General features: G+C 44.4%; 1 protein-coding gene across 1 annotated transcript; it reads right to left on the bottom strand.

Annotated features, from left to right (window-relative positions):
• Window positions 1–2,260: 2,260 nt before the first annotated feature.
• rdh10a (retinol dehydrogenase 10a) lies at window positions 2,261–12,913 on the bottom strand. Its single transcript, XM_026362930.1, has 6 exons — window positions 12,014–12,913; window positions 11,325–11,560; window positions 5,864–5,962; window positions 4,650–4,795; window positions 3,957–4,088; window positions 2,261–3,836 (listed from the first exon to the last, which is right to left on the bottom strand). Exons 1-6 carry the CDS (start codon window positions 12,297–12,299, stop codon window positions 3,713–3,715), a joined length of 1,023 nt encoding a protein of 340 aa, XP_026218715.1. The 5' UTR covers window positions 12,300–12,913; the 3' UTR covers window positions 2,261–3,712.
• Between the last annotated feature and the right edge of the window lie 480 nt (window positions 12,914–13,393).

The following is a 13,393-nucleotide window of genomic DNA, read 5'->3' as shown; positions in this document are numbered from 1 at the left end:
AGCGTGCGCTGCCCTCCAGCATGGCAACCGCCTCTGCACCGTGAAACCTCCACTGTGCTCTTTTCCATTAATAGGATGGATGAGCGAACGGGACAGCGGCCGTCTAATTCAACTTCACTGACTAATGGACTCAGCTGGCAGCTACATCTGCTAACCATTGAAGAGCGCCAAGGCTGTTCACACACATTAGCAGCAGATCTCACTTCCAGACGCTTGTTCAGGTAGTGGCAGTCCGGCTTGAGGCCATGTTAGACCCAAGATGAATTGCCTTGCTCTGACCAGCCAATATGGGAAGTGCCCAAAATAGATCAAAATCAATGGCGCTGTGGAGCTTCTCCTCGCCACACAAAAGTGAAATCCAGAGTCATTGATTTTTCTGTCTGAATTATGTCCCATTGACCCCCGTGAAGTCCTCTAAATTGGAGCTGTATTAACAGGAGAAAAAAACATGAGGGGAATCCTATAGACGTTGATGAATGTCCAGGAACAAATCAAGCCAAAATCCTAATCGTAGCAGTCATCTTTCTTGGATGAGGGACAAGGGTTGTTACGTGTACTTACCAGACCACATGAAGGCCTGTTTCAAACAGTGGTACCTTTTTTGAGCTACATGGAGACAGTAGCAGTAGCTGGAAGTGGCTGCACTTGCTGCTGAGTGCTTCTGTACACAGAGGGATCGAACTTGTCAGTACAGCTCGCGCACGTATTGGGACCAAATTGCCTCTGAGCAACTTTATCCAGCCCCAATTAGTCACAGCAGAGGAGTGCTGCATGCTGCAAGCTGAAGCTGACACCTCCACACTTCCATGTAATTCTCCAAGGACATTAAGGAGAAACTTGAAGCAAGCGTGTCTATGGGATGGGTGTACTCTCTGTCACTGGCTGGGTGATCAATTAGTTCTGTGGAGAAATGAGTGTCAGCTATCACGCCGATAGATGTGTGGTGCATCACTTCAACTCCCACACACGTCTTTCACGTTTTATTTAAGAGCTTTGATTCTGTGAATTAGTTCAAGATAGATGAAACCCACATTGTTCGGACACATACCTGAACTGGCATTTCAAATTACGAACTGGAAAAAAAAAAGGCAGTGATAGAGGAAGGTCTGATATAGGACTCAACAAGCTTTAAAGACATGGTTGTTTGGGTGACCCAGATTTACACAAAGCTCGGGCCTTCAGACTTGGGCTCATGACTGTGGTATTCTTTACTTTTTCTTCAGGGGAAAAACCAGACAACTAATAACGGCGTGTTTTGTTCTCATTTATTTAATCATTAGCATTTTTAGTGAATTTGAGATATTCTTTAAATTAATTTGTTTTCCTCTGAGTCCAGGAAGCCTCTCTACACAAATAGAAATCCCCACCACTCTCATATTTTGTTTTTGGATGTTTAGGTTTTTTTAAAATAATTGAATAGATGATACACTTTTAACAAGGATGTGACCTCGAAGGCGTCTACAGCCCAGAGTGCACACAACTCAGCAGTTTGACCATGTGAGTTCAAATCTAGCTCATGACATTTTAATGTGATACTTTGTTGGCAGCAATTAGGAAATGTAGCATTTTTCCAGCTTACTTGCTTTTCTTTGAGGAAGTGAAAGGTCAGGAGCAGCTGCGTAACAGCTCCACTAGAAAGGGGAAGAATTTCATTGTTGTTGCTCCCAGATATCTCAGCAACGCTAAAAATAATAATAATGATTATTTATAATAAATGACCCACGGCTAACCTTTCTGTTACACACAACATGACAAATGTTTGCATCCTCTTTCCTTTATAGTGGGATATGTGTGACATCCTGACTCTCAGTGACCATGCATGACTATTTCAGGCTCTTGGAAGAGCCCTTCTTTCAAAGTAGTCTTATGACTCGGAATATTTCTTGTTTACAGGTCTCTCTTGAAGAGACTGTGATCTTTACATGATTTTTAAAAAGACACGCGCTGACTGTTTGATACAGTATGTACTGATTGTACATACAATATGACCTTTACTTACAAAACTTGCCCTTTTAAGCCAACACCCTTATCTAAAGGCCAACTGACTCATTGTGGGGCACAATGTGGGAGGAAAGTGACACAGATTCTGGTCAACGCAGTAAAGTGGGTGTCATCTGCACCGAACAAGCCGAGATCACTGTCTGCGCTGAACACTGAAAGAGGTGTTTCTGCTTTGTCTGCAGCATTAAACAAGACAAACAGCAGCTCTTCACATGCTGGCAGATAATAAAGACAGACCATGTAATAATCTAAATCACTTTATTAATTTAAGTTAGGTAGAGACACTAAACATTGGAACCACATTTGCTCTGCTATGGAGCAGTCTTCAGAAAAAAAAAAAAGGAGGCTTATGTTATGCTATCAAAAAAAATAAAATAAAATAAAATAAAATAAAGGCAAAAATTAAGAGGTAGAGAATTTAGGCTCATCGCTGTGACTGAAGCAACGACGCCTACTGGAATGTAGTTGAAATTCAAAAACTCCGAAAAAGGTATATAGAAAATTCATATATCAAATATAAGGGAAGGGGGATTTGGGGGCACTGGGGTATTCACAACATTTAAACATTTACATTTCACTTTAACTGGACAAGATGGACAAGAGAGTTAAAGTGTTACTTTGGAAAGAACAGTGGAAAGCTAGTGTCTTTAATGCATTTCCTTCAACCACAACCACACAGTGTGAAGGTGGTTGTTCGCCTGCAGTTACAGCTTTTGCCTGGTTATTTTTCAACATAACATTATAACTGACATTATAAAAGCCACCAAACTTGAAATGGGAGAAATAACAATGCATTTCCTCTCTGTGTCCCCCCCCCCCCCCAAAAGCAGTACATTCTGAATGTGTCACAAATGCTGGTTCAACCCAGGACATGGACTACCTCGCTCGCTTTCATTTGAGAGGTTAGTCAATGCAGACGCGACATAACAGGACCATTAAGGGACATTAAACCCATTAAACTGGAAATATTTAAGTCGGCCACAATCTGGCCATTAAACTTGTCTCATTTAAAATGTGTAGACTTCATTATTAACACATGCTACATGTCTGTAATTCGGTATGTGGCAAAACAGAATATGGTAAAGTTTAGTTATTGTGAAATATTTATCTTACTTTATTAAAAAAAACCAAAAACAAACAAAAAACAAACTAATCAGAGCTGTGTTAAACTGCAAGCCAATTTCCTGACTGAAAAAAAAAAAAAAAAAGAGCCTCTGTGTGGGAGATGCTTGGTATTTGAAAATGCTGTGTTGAACCTTTCTACACAGAGAATGCTGGCAGTATAGAGGAAAGTCTGAAATTACAGTGCATGTCTACAAAAACAAAATAAAAGTGGAAAAATAGTTTTACTGTTTGTACAGTAACATACTGTATATTTTCACAATGACACTAAGGCTGGTGACTACATTATGTAAATATAATTAATTATTTGATACCTTTTCTGTATGATTTCAAAACTAGTGACAGTATATAGAAGTTTCTTTAAACAAACTTAAAAAAAAGACAAAACAAAGTCAAATAAATCCATTGTGTAGTACACAGCTTTCTTTGTTCCAGAGGAACAATATGGTAAACCTTTGCATTTGCTCAATGCAAGTGCACCAGTCTAGACTCAGTCTTGTTTTTCCTTCTTCTCCATTTTCATTCTCAGTGGTTGTTTCCTCATGCCTGCAGGTTCATGTACCCTTGTTCATGGTGCAAACAGTGCCCTCTAGATCCCATTCTTCGCCTCATTGTTGTTCATGGCCTCCTTTCTTTGAGCTAGGAAGGGGTACATGCACTTGTCTGCCCCTAGGAACCGGTACATGCACACAATGGCCTCGAAAGGGAGGATGCTGCAGCGAATGGAGAGGAAGAAGATTAGTGACACAGGGGACAATAAGGACTCCAGTGCAGTTTACAGAGTGCTGATTAAGACATGAGAGAGTGCACAGAGGTAAACGGGGGCGGCTCACCTTTTCATGAAGTTGACCATATAAACGATGCGAGGCGTACAGATCATGGGCTGGTCAGTGAGGATGGCTCTCATCGCCTGTTTCACACAGAACTCTGGCTTCAGGGGAGGCAGAAACGCCTCAATCTCCTTCCTGAATGGAAAGACAAGCACCAGTTGGTTACCGACTAATCCAGAGTTGCAAATGTACTCAGGCTTGGTACAATGTGTTAGACAGGCCACATTTTAAATTGAAATCACTCAGAAACTCGAGTAGAAAGAAGCTTTCAGCAGGCTGACAGTTAACTATCATTGTTTCATTTAATTGTAGTGCATTTTATTTGAATATGCCAACAAAATCAATCAAACTATGAATACTGTTACTGTCTGTAACCATCAAACCGAGTCTGGTCTACAGCGGCAGGGAATGAGAGTGGCGCCCAGGTGCACCTGTTGGTGAGGTTTCCCCTGGGAAAGTCACCGTCTTTGTTTGAACAAAGTGCCGAGCAATACAAGCGACTTTATAATTTCTGTGCAATGAAACACAAACCATCAGCTGCAGCTTTGAAGTCCAGAACGTGTTTGGGAGGCGGTTTTATATGGTGAAAATGACAGATGACAAACTCATCCCAGGTGCAAAGTGTGGTGTGTGTTTTTTTTTTAAAGAAATGCACTTCTAAACTCCGTTACATTGTCCGGTGTATACTGAACTAACCTTATCCTGCAGCCCCTGAACATTCCCGTGTCCACTAGGTAAGGGCACACCAGAGTCATGTTGATGCCATCCTTCTCTGAGGCCTTCAGCTCATGGCTCAGTGACTCGTGGAACCCAATGGCACCGAACTTACTGGCACAGTAATCCTGGGGGAATAAAGAGAGAACAGGTTAGCCCTGTAAAGCTCCTGCATCCAGGGACCACAGAGAACATTATCAAACATGCCCCTCAGGCACAGAGGTCTCTACTTGCTGTTAATGATACAGCCACAAAACCAAAGCTGGCCTGTCCGCTGTACTACAGTTTCATTATCATTCTTCTCCTGTGCATCAGGAGACCGCTGAGCGTGGCGGGAAGGTTTTGATGTGGTTTGTCGTGAAAATAATCTTTAAAAAAAAAAAAAAAAAAAAGGCTTAGGCAAACACAGATGCATGTTGATAAACATGGGGCGGCATAAGGATATTTGACTGTGCCCACATGACAGGCACAGGCTATGGTTGCCCAAGACTAATGTGCCTGTCTAAAGATCACATTGAAAGCATTTCCAGGAAGCGCAATAGGCTAACAAAAACTTAACTTATTAACTGAGGTAGACCTTTTGAAGAGGACTTAATTATAATGGATGACTGTGTGTACAATAAAAGCAAACGTGGGGCTATAAAAACAAAGGCAAATGGAGTAGTAGTCCCTAAACTGATGGCGTTAATGATGAATGAAGTGTATATTATATCTCATATCATAAGAGATATCCAACTTTCTAGGACCACTACCAGTTTATTCCCTCTGTGGCTATAGAGAGAAAAATGACCAAACCACATCAGTATATTTCTATGCATCGGAATAACAAAAAGAAGAAGAAGCTATAGGAAGGAATCCAAAACCTTATCCATTGAAAGCTGCTGTGACCTGAATACTGAGCGCCAAGTTGTTCACAAAGCACTGATGAAGATATCTCTATCCCTTGGGGAGCTGTCAGCTCATTCTGGCCTCAGTGCACCCCCTCCCCACTGCTGCAGATAGAGGAATCTATAAGAGGCTCCCCACTGCTCATCTGTGTCCCTTAATTTAACGGGTTGAGGGACAACTACAGAAAGGGGGCCTAACCTCCCCCGGCCCAGTGTGCTAGCTGGCACACTGACGACTTGGGAGAAAAGTGCTGGTTTCGGATGGTGGGAATGATAGGATGTGTATGTGTTGTTGTGTATGATACTAACCTCCACTCCAGCTGTGCTGAATAAACCCAGGGAGCTGGCAACAGTTACAATGTGACCATGATTCAGCTCCAGCATCTTGGGGAGAAACGCCTTGGTGGTCTGGAGGAAGAACAGTAGAGACAGAAGGGCAAAGATAAAAAAAGGAAAAAGAAAGAAAACAGGGGAAGGTTAGTTCACTTGTGCAGTTTGTCTGTGCCAAAGCCCTTTGATCCTCTCTGCCTCCCTCTCGTTCCCCCTCGCTTTCTCCCTCTTCTCCATGGTGATGCAGAGAGAGGCGTGTGAATGAGAATTCATAACAGTCAAAAAAAAAAAAAAAAAACAAGACTCAGACTGAGTGCTGGAGTTGCAGCTTTTAAATATAGAAAACTATTTTCCATTAATGCGGGCGTTAAATAATAAGACAAGGCTGATCCCCTCCCCTCCCCTTCCCTCACTATTCACTGAACAATCAGGTACGTGGTGTGTGTGCTGCTGTTCAATCTGTTCTTTTCCCACACAGATCTGGTGCCCATCGCTGGGCCTGGCTCTAAAGAGCTGGTGACAACACCAATCATGGGCCTCCGTTCACTCAACACTTCCAACAATACGATACAGCCTCTCATCTACCCACACAGCCCTGCGTCCTGCCCAAGCGGCAGTCAGCAGAACAATCGGTAGCGAGATGAGCTCGGAGATGAAAGAGCTTCACAAGAGTGCCACGTGAGAGCCTGAGTGGTTCCACTGGCCCATCCAGGGAGCGTTACTGAGGTGGTGAGAAGAGGAACACCAGGGAGCAGGTTCAAAGAAAGACATTTAACAAACTATTGATTACCTATGGATCCATTCCACATTCGGCTTGTCTGCTGATTTTGGAGCTGCCCTGGACACAGCATGAGCCAATCAGCAAGTGTGACATGTGACAGCAGTGATAGGAACTGACCAATCACTCCCCCTCTAGGAGGTCTACGAACAACCAGCAGGCCTTTTGTTCGTAGCAGAGCTAGATCTATTCAAATCCGAAATGCACAGCCGCGGGGAAGAACAACACATGGGGCCTGACGCTTTTCAAACGGCACTGGGGTTACCAACAAAACACCGAGCACCTTAATATAAGAAAAGGAGATTCCCGATGGTAATAAAACTGTGGGCCTCTGAGTTTTGTAAGCTTCTTTAAGACCTCAGTTTGTGCTCTAGAAAACTGAGGTTACCATTTGTTGCTCCTTTTGACATCGTCATTCCCAGTTTGCAAAACTTCTGCGGTCACATGAATGAACGGTAACTGTTTCACTGGTTGCTACAGTATGTAAGCCTGACCAGGAATGATTCAGTCTCTTTTGTAAACATTTGCTGGAGGGAAGCACAGAGCCAGAGAGAGAGTGGTACCAAGTAGTACAGCCATGAAACCACGGGAAAGGGAGGAAAAGCCTTGTTAAAAGTGCACCCAGAGATCAGCTGCATCTGACTGACTCTACAGTCAATCTCTGTTGGACTTCACATCTGTATTTAGATGTCTCTCTCTCTCTCTCTCTTATTGTTTTGAGAGGCAAATAAAACTGTAAGTCATAAGTAAAATCCTTGTTTAAAGGAGGATGACTTCATCAGTTTGGGGTTTAATATAGCCAGGTACAGTGTAAATGATCTGACTGTGAGCCAAACATCTGCACTCTTCCAGGACATACATTTTCAAGTTGTTGCAATGCTCAACTCATCAAATGATGGGGCCCAATGAGAGGGAGCAAGAGAACATGAGGCCTGGCAAAAGCTGAGAAAGTCCTCTGTGAGCCAGAATGGCAGCGGTTGAGGGAGGGAGTTGCGTGCAAATGAAGCATTAAGTTAAGATATGCCCATACGTGACTTGAGCCAAAGTTTCCCCACTCCCACACCGATTTTTCAGAGAGCAGACACTTGATTTGGCACAATGCTCTCTGAATACCGCCAGCACTCAGACACAACTGGACAATATTGCTGAGTGGCCTGCAGCTAACTTACTACTGGAGAGAAAGGCCGATTCTCTCAGCTGGAGGACGGGGCTAAACGTGACCAACCGTCCCGTCTCTCTCCCGCCCTCTTTTGATGTCCTGCTTCTCATGGCAGCTTTGGCATGTGGGTATGACCTGCGCTGACCTCTCAGACACAAAATGTGTGAAGGCAACCAGGGGCTCGTGTCTTACAGAGCTGCTGTAATTGGGTCTCAACGCTCCCTTGTTCCGCTAAATTACCCGCTGACACAGCCAGGCCTCCTTGGTCTATGTGGGGGTGCCCTGCCCACTGCACCCCCTAATTGGTGTGTGCCTCTAGGAGAATTTAAGCCACACAAGCTTCTTGCAGCTGGGGTGTCAGGCTGCATTAGTGCTAGCATCTGACCAAAAGGAATATGAACAAAATATTGGCCTTTGTGTACGACCAGATGGCCATTTAATTGGGCTGACTTCTCCCTGGACAAGAGAATGAAGGGGAGAGAGTGAAAAATGCCTCAGCTCAAGAGCGTGTTTGATCTAGCAGCAGCTCAAGGAATTTGAGTTGGATGGGTTTAGTGGTCATCAGGGATGGTCGATGCAGCTTGGTCATGTTGCGGTGGCAATGCAAGTCAGTCTCCACTGCAGCAGACTAAACCACAAGCACCCCGCTGTTCTCTGACTAACACAATTTATTTAAAATGTAATCTGATCAAAAATCCAGGAAACACTTGTTATAAATTTTATTTATTCATTCTATTTATAATGCTCATTTTCCACTGATTAATCATTCATTAAAAACAGTAGTTAGTCACAGTCCTAAGCCCATCCCTGAAGATATAACAGGTGTATGCACAGGGAGAGACCCAACATGGGAGTAGTCATGGGTAGCTCCACTGATGGGTACAGGTGCACCACTCCTGAGGAGGGGCCCATATAAAAACCAGTCAAGTAGGACCCTTCTGCCTGGCTGCCTCCTTTCTCTGGCTACAGCAGGAATGCAGCCTGCGGAACTTGGCTCCTGTCGCCTGGCATCTTGTCAAGCTGATCCACAGACAAGAAACCAATTGTCAGATAAAGTGGGTCAGCAGCAGCTTACCATTACCCTCTCGCTTCGCCCGCGGATGGGACAGCACTGCCTTCCTTCCTCCTTTCTTCCCTTTGCTCTTTTCCCGCCATGTCAGTGTCGAGCGCTCTGAGCTTTCATGTTGTCGCACAAGGGAGGTAGGATTTCCACAAGCTGCTTATTGTTCATAGATCACCTGTTGGATAACCAGCTCAAGATGCTGAGGACAATTTCCTTTCATGTCATTCCACTAGACATGCGCTAATCCTCAAACAAACTCTCGTGACACCGTTTTTAGTCATTCCGGGCCAGGGAATGTGTAGTCATTTCACTGATGCTTAAAACATCACAAGTGGCCAGCTGGACTAATCGAAGCATCAGACAAATTCAATGTGATGACCCCCTGCCTCATAAAGGGACTGACACAGGATTGAATCATAGCTGTTAGTCCATGTCGGTATGCGTGTGTATTTGTGAGTGTGTGTGTGTGTGTGTGTGTTTGACAAAATTGGATGAACAGAGCTGGCTTCTGACTCCCATGCAGCTGCACCCACTGCCTTCAAATCAGGTTGGGAGGAGTCAGAGAGGCCGAAGGAGGACAGAAGAAGTGTGGAGTCTGAGCTGAGCTGGCCTCCATCGCCACTTCATTGTCCAACAAATAAAAAAACGGCACAACATGAAGATTTCCTCCGACTCTTCCACTTAAGCTAAGTTTTCACCTTCTTGTGCATTTTAGACATGTTTGGGAAATTTAAGCAACTGGTTGGGACCAAGGAGAGAAGGCTGGTTAACAATGACTCTCTAATGACACTGAGTGGCCACTGTCATTAGTAGGTTTTTCCAATATGTGACACTGGATAAGATGAATAAGATGTGAAGTAACCAAACCAGCACAATTATCTGTAACATGGGCCCTCAACTGAATCTCTAACTTTGTCCAATGGCTTTTGTAATATCCCTTTTATTATCAGCCCTGTGTTAAAAAAAAAAGGCATGACTAAGCCCTAAGTATTTGTATTTGTTGAGTCATAAACCACAATTAAGCTATTTTTAAAAACCTGTTGTTCAAAAAGAGAAAAGCTGAATCAAAGGTTTGTATAACGTACCACCTGCATGCAATGAGCAACGATACTGTGTTTGTGTAAGACAGGAAAGTGGACAGGCCCCTGTTAGTCTAAGCTCTATTCATCTAGCTTGTGTCTTTAATGAACCACATCCTCCATTTTGGCTGTCGCCATTCATTAAGTCCTTCTTTTATCTGCTCCCCCCACCACTAAAGAAACCATGCTCTCTGCTGAATATGGGAGAACACAAACACAGACCCCTATTAAGAATCCAAATCTGCCACCCAACCACTGGATCCTGCCTCTAAACCCTGGATGTAAAAGAACAGAGATAGCCAACAGAGAGGCACATGAATAGTTGAATGGAGTATCCATTAAGGAGGAAATGCACAACCTGTCTGACTGACAACACAAGAGATCTTCACGCTCAGTTAGGGAGCTTCAAATCACTGTGGTTTCATGGTATCACTGAGAATGCAGTCCTCTGTAAAAGAAGAGCCTGAGGCCAAAGTCTCAAAATGAACATCATCCGCTTCACTTGACACATTGCTTAATATATTGTGACAAATAGAATTAAAGATGAAATGGTCGATTCAGAGCCATGCAACTGGGCAAAGGACACAGTCCCAGTCTTTGCAATGTACTCCACAGCAGGCCTGTAAACCAATTTGTACCAATGGTCCCGAACAGGTGATGGTGCACCCCCCCCACCCCCGACTCCCACCCCAGAAAAACACAAAAAGGCCTGTGACAGCACCTGCTCCGTTTAATACTGCCATTTGTTTATTTAAAGCGCAGCATATTCACTCCATCAGGCCCTTGTAGCCTTTTAGATGAGTATTCACACTGAAAGGTCCAAGGAACAGAGCCAGAGTAAAATCTGATACACAACAAATCACCGCCTGCCAACAAAATGTGGGCGAACTGATCCGAGACAGATCCAAACCACGTACAGAACCCCCTGCTTCCATCACGCAAGTCGGATTCGTGCACAAGAAAGGAGAAGAGAGGAAGAGGCTGACACACACTGGGGAACATCAGGGACTGGGGCTGCCAAAGAGCAGCGAAAGGCGAGACTCAAGAAGCCAAACCTGTAGCTTTCCTCTGGCACAAGATGAGCAGAGAAATCTGCACATGCGAGGCAACTATGGTCAAACTTTCTTCCTCAGTCCTGGGAGGCACACATACGCACACAGTTTGGCACACAGAAGGGTAAGATAAGGAGCAGGCATGCAAGTCAGAGGAGAAGCATTCCCCTTAAGCTGGCATCACAGCAAACAAACACTGTGCTCGAGGGAACTGAGGCACATATAGAACATACATTTTAAGTCTTACCCCTCAGTATCCAGTCTATTTTTTATACAGTGGAATAAGTAGTTGCCTTTGCTTCAACTCACCCAGAAGTGTGCGTGACAGTTGACCACCATGGTGCGCTCGATCAGCTCATCGGGACACTCCAGAAGGTGATGGCCAGAAACAACACCGGCATTGTTTATCAGTATGTCCACTTCTCCCACCTCTCGACGCACCTTCTCGGCTGTGGAATACACACTCTCCCGCTTTCCAACATCACACACGTAGGTGTAGACCTGTGGCTGGAAAGGAGGGACCTCCTCTACACCTCCAACAGGTCCTGCAGGGGAGAAAAACACAGAAGGAAACAGAAATGAGTAAAATGATGAATGAAAGTGTTTGTTCAGGAGGCTGCTGCAGAGTTATTCAGTTATTAGAACTAATCATTCTGAATTAGAAAGAGATTTTAGATGGATATTTAATAAACCTGATGGTTTTATTAGGCTGTGCAAACATACACCATGGTCAAGTCAACTCCACTTTTCAGTGTGTTGGAAAACAAACGTTTAGTCTTATTATAAGAGCTGAGATTGTGTGCAGAGATGCCTGTAGGAGTATCAGCCGCATCTGCATGAGTCCTGCCATATGAAATTTCAGCGTGCTCATTGTTACACTCGGCGTTTGTCTTTGCTTTGTCAGCGCAGCAACCAAACAACCAAACAGCGACCGAACGACATTAAACAGTGCCTAGAAGCTGATGACAGCCCGGCTGCTCCAACGAAAGCACATTTACCGTCTTTGGGTATGGGAGTGTCCACTTCATGGTATATCTGTCGCACCATCTCCGCGGTTTCCTCGTTGCTTTGGCTGTTTATGTCCCACAACACCAGGATCGCTCGTCTCCGGGCGAACTCCTTGGCAAAGAGCCGCCCGAGGCCGCTTCCAGCCCCGGTGATCACGCACACCTGTCCCGCCACGCTCTTCTCCTTGGGCCGCACAACCCATTTAGCCCCGGCAGTTACAAAAGCCCAGAGCACCTTCAAAATGACCACGAAGAACTCCGCGATGATGATCACCATCTTCACCAGGCGTTCAATCACTTGAGGTCAGCAGCGGAAGACGCGCAAGAAGACGCACGGAACGTTTCCCCCTCTTGCAACCTGTTTGCAGCAGATAGGTCGGGTTACACCGACAGACTTGGATCAGTGCTGGCAGGAAGCGCTTACAGCGATCATAAAAGTGGAGAAAGGAGAAAAGGACGTAACTTGTGAGTGGAAGACAGAGAGAGAGAGAGTTCAGATGCTGCTGTCTCAGAGTCCGGTTGCAGTGCGCTATGAGAGCAGACACTATGAACTGTGCCTCCTACTTCCTCTGCTGCTCCTGCACTCATCTCATCCTCCACCGCATCCCATTCGGTATTTATTCAGTCCACCCATCAATGCTGGGCCCAATAGGACTGAGACTTGAGCGCCTGTCAATGAAGCGCCAGCTCTTTACGCTACATGTGTATGTGCGTGATGTAACCTAATAGAGTTTGGTTTGGGTTTTTTTTTTTTTTTCCACTTTACTATCCCAAAGGAAGAGCAGAAATAAAGTGTCAGCCTTTGAAAAGCCACTGCTTCTTTCTGTTTGGGCTTTTGGGCTATATCTACATATTTACAGCACACATGAGATAGTTACTACACTTAAATCACAGGTAGTCTAAGAAATAATAGCCTACAGCTACTGACTGATAATGATCCACTGCGATCTGCTGATTAGAAAGTGAAAGTGTGTCGATAAGATTGATTACGCACCGTGGCATACGTAAAAAGCGTGGCCAATATAAAACCCCGTGTCTGTCCCATATCCACTGTTGATCTGTCTGATGAAGGAAACTGATAGTCCCAAAGAAAAACAGACGTTCTTCACAACTGAGCCTCGCAGGGTTTGACCTGCATGCAGCAGCTTTGTTAATCAAAAAGAAAAGCATTTCTTTTTCATTGTATATTGCTGGTGGTAGTTTAATAAGCTGCACGCCTGTTTTGATCTACAGGTTAGACTCATATGCTTTACCTGTATTTATTTGAGTTTTGTATACATAAATAATGGCATATTGCAAAGAAGTTAAACGTGGAAAAGTAGCCCCCCGTGAAGTAATACTCAAATAAAGTAAACTCACGGCAAAGCTGCG

The sequence above is a fragment of the Anabas testudineus genome, chromosome 2 (assembly GCF_900324465.2).
Source record: "Anabas testudineus chromosome 2, fAnaTes1.2, whole genome shotgun sequence".
Lineage (NCBI taxonomy): Eukaryota > Metazoa > Chordata > Actinopteri > Anabantiformes > Anabantidae > Anabas > Anabas testudineus.
The sequence above is the reverse complement of the archived record's forward strand: the minus strand, read 5'-3'. Positions and strand labels throughout refer to the sequence as shown.

Excerpts from the sequence above, each read along its gene's own strand:
- rdh10a (XM_026362930.1), bottom strand. The coding sequence starts at position 12,299 with ATGGTGATCATCATCGCGGAGTTCTTCGTGGTCATTTTGAAGGTGCTC. Across the intron at positions 11,561-12,013 it reads CACTCCCATACCCAAAGACG|GACCTGTTGGAGGTGTAGAG; the intron begins GTAAATGTGCTT and ends TCTCCCCTGCAG. Across the intron at positions 4,796-5,863 it reads TCAGCACAGCTGGAGTGGAG|GATTACTGTGCCAGTAAGTT; the intron begins GTTAGTATCATA and ends TTATTCCCCCAG.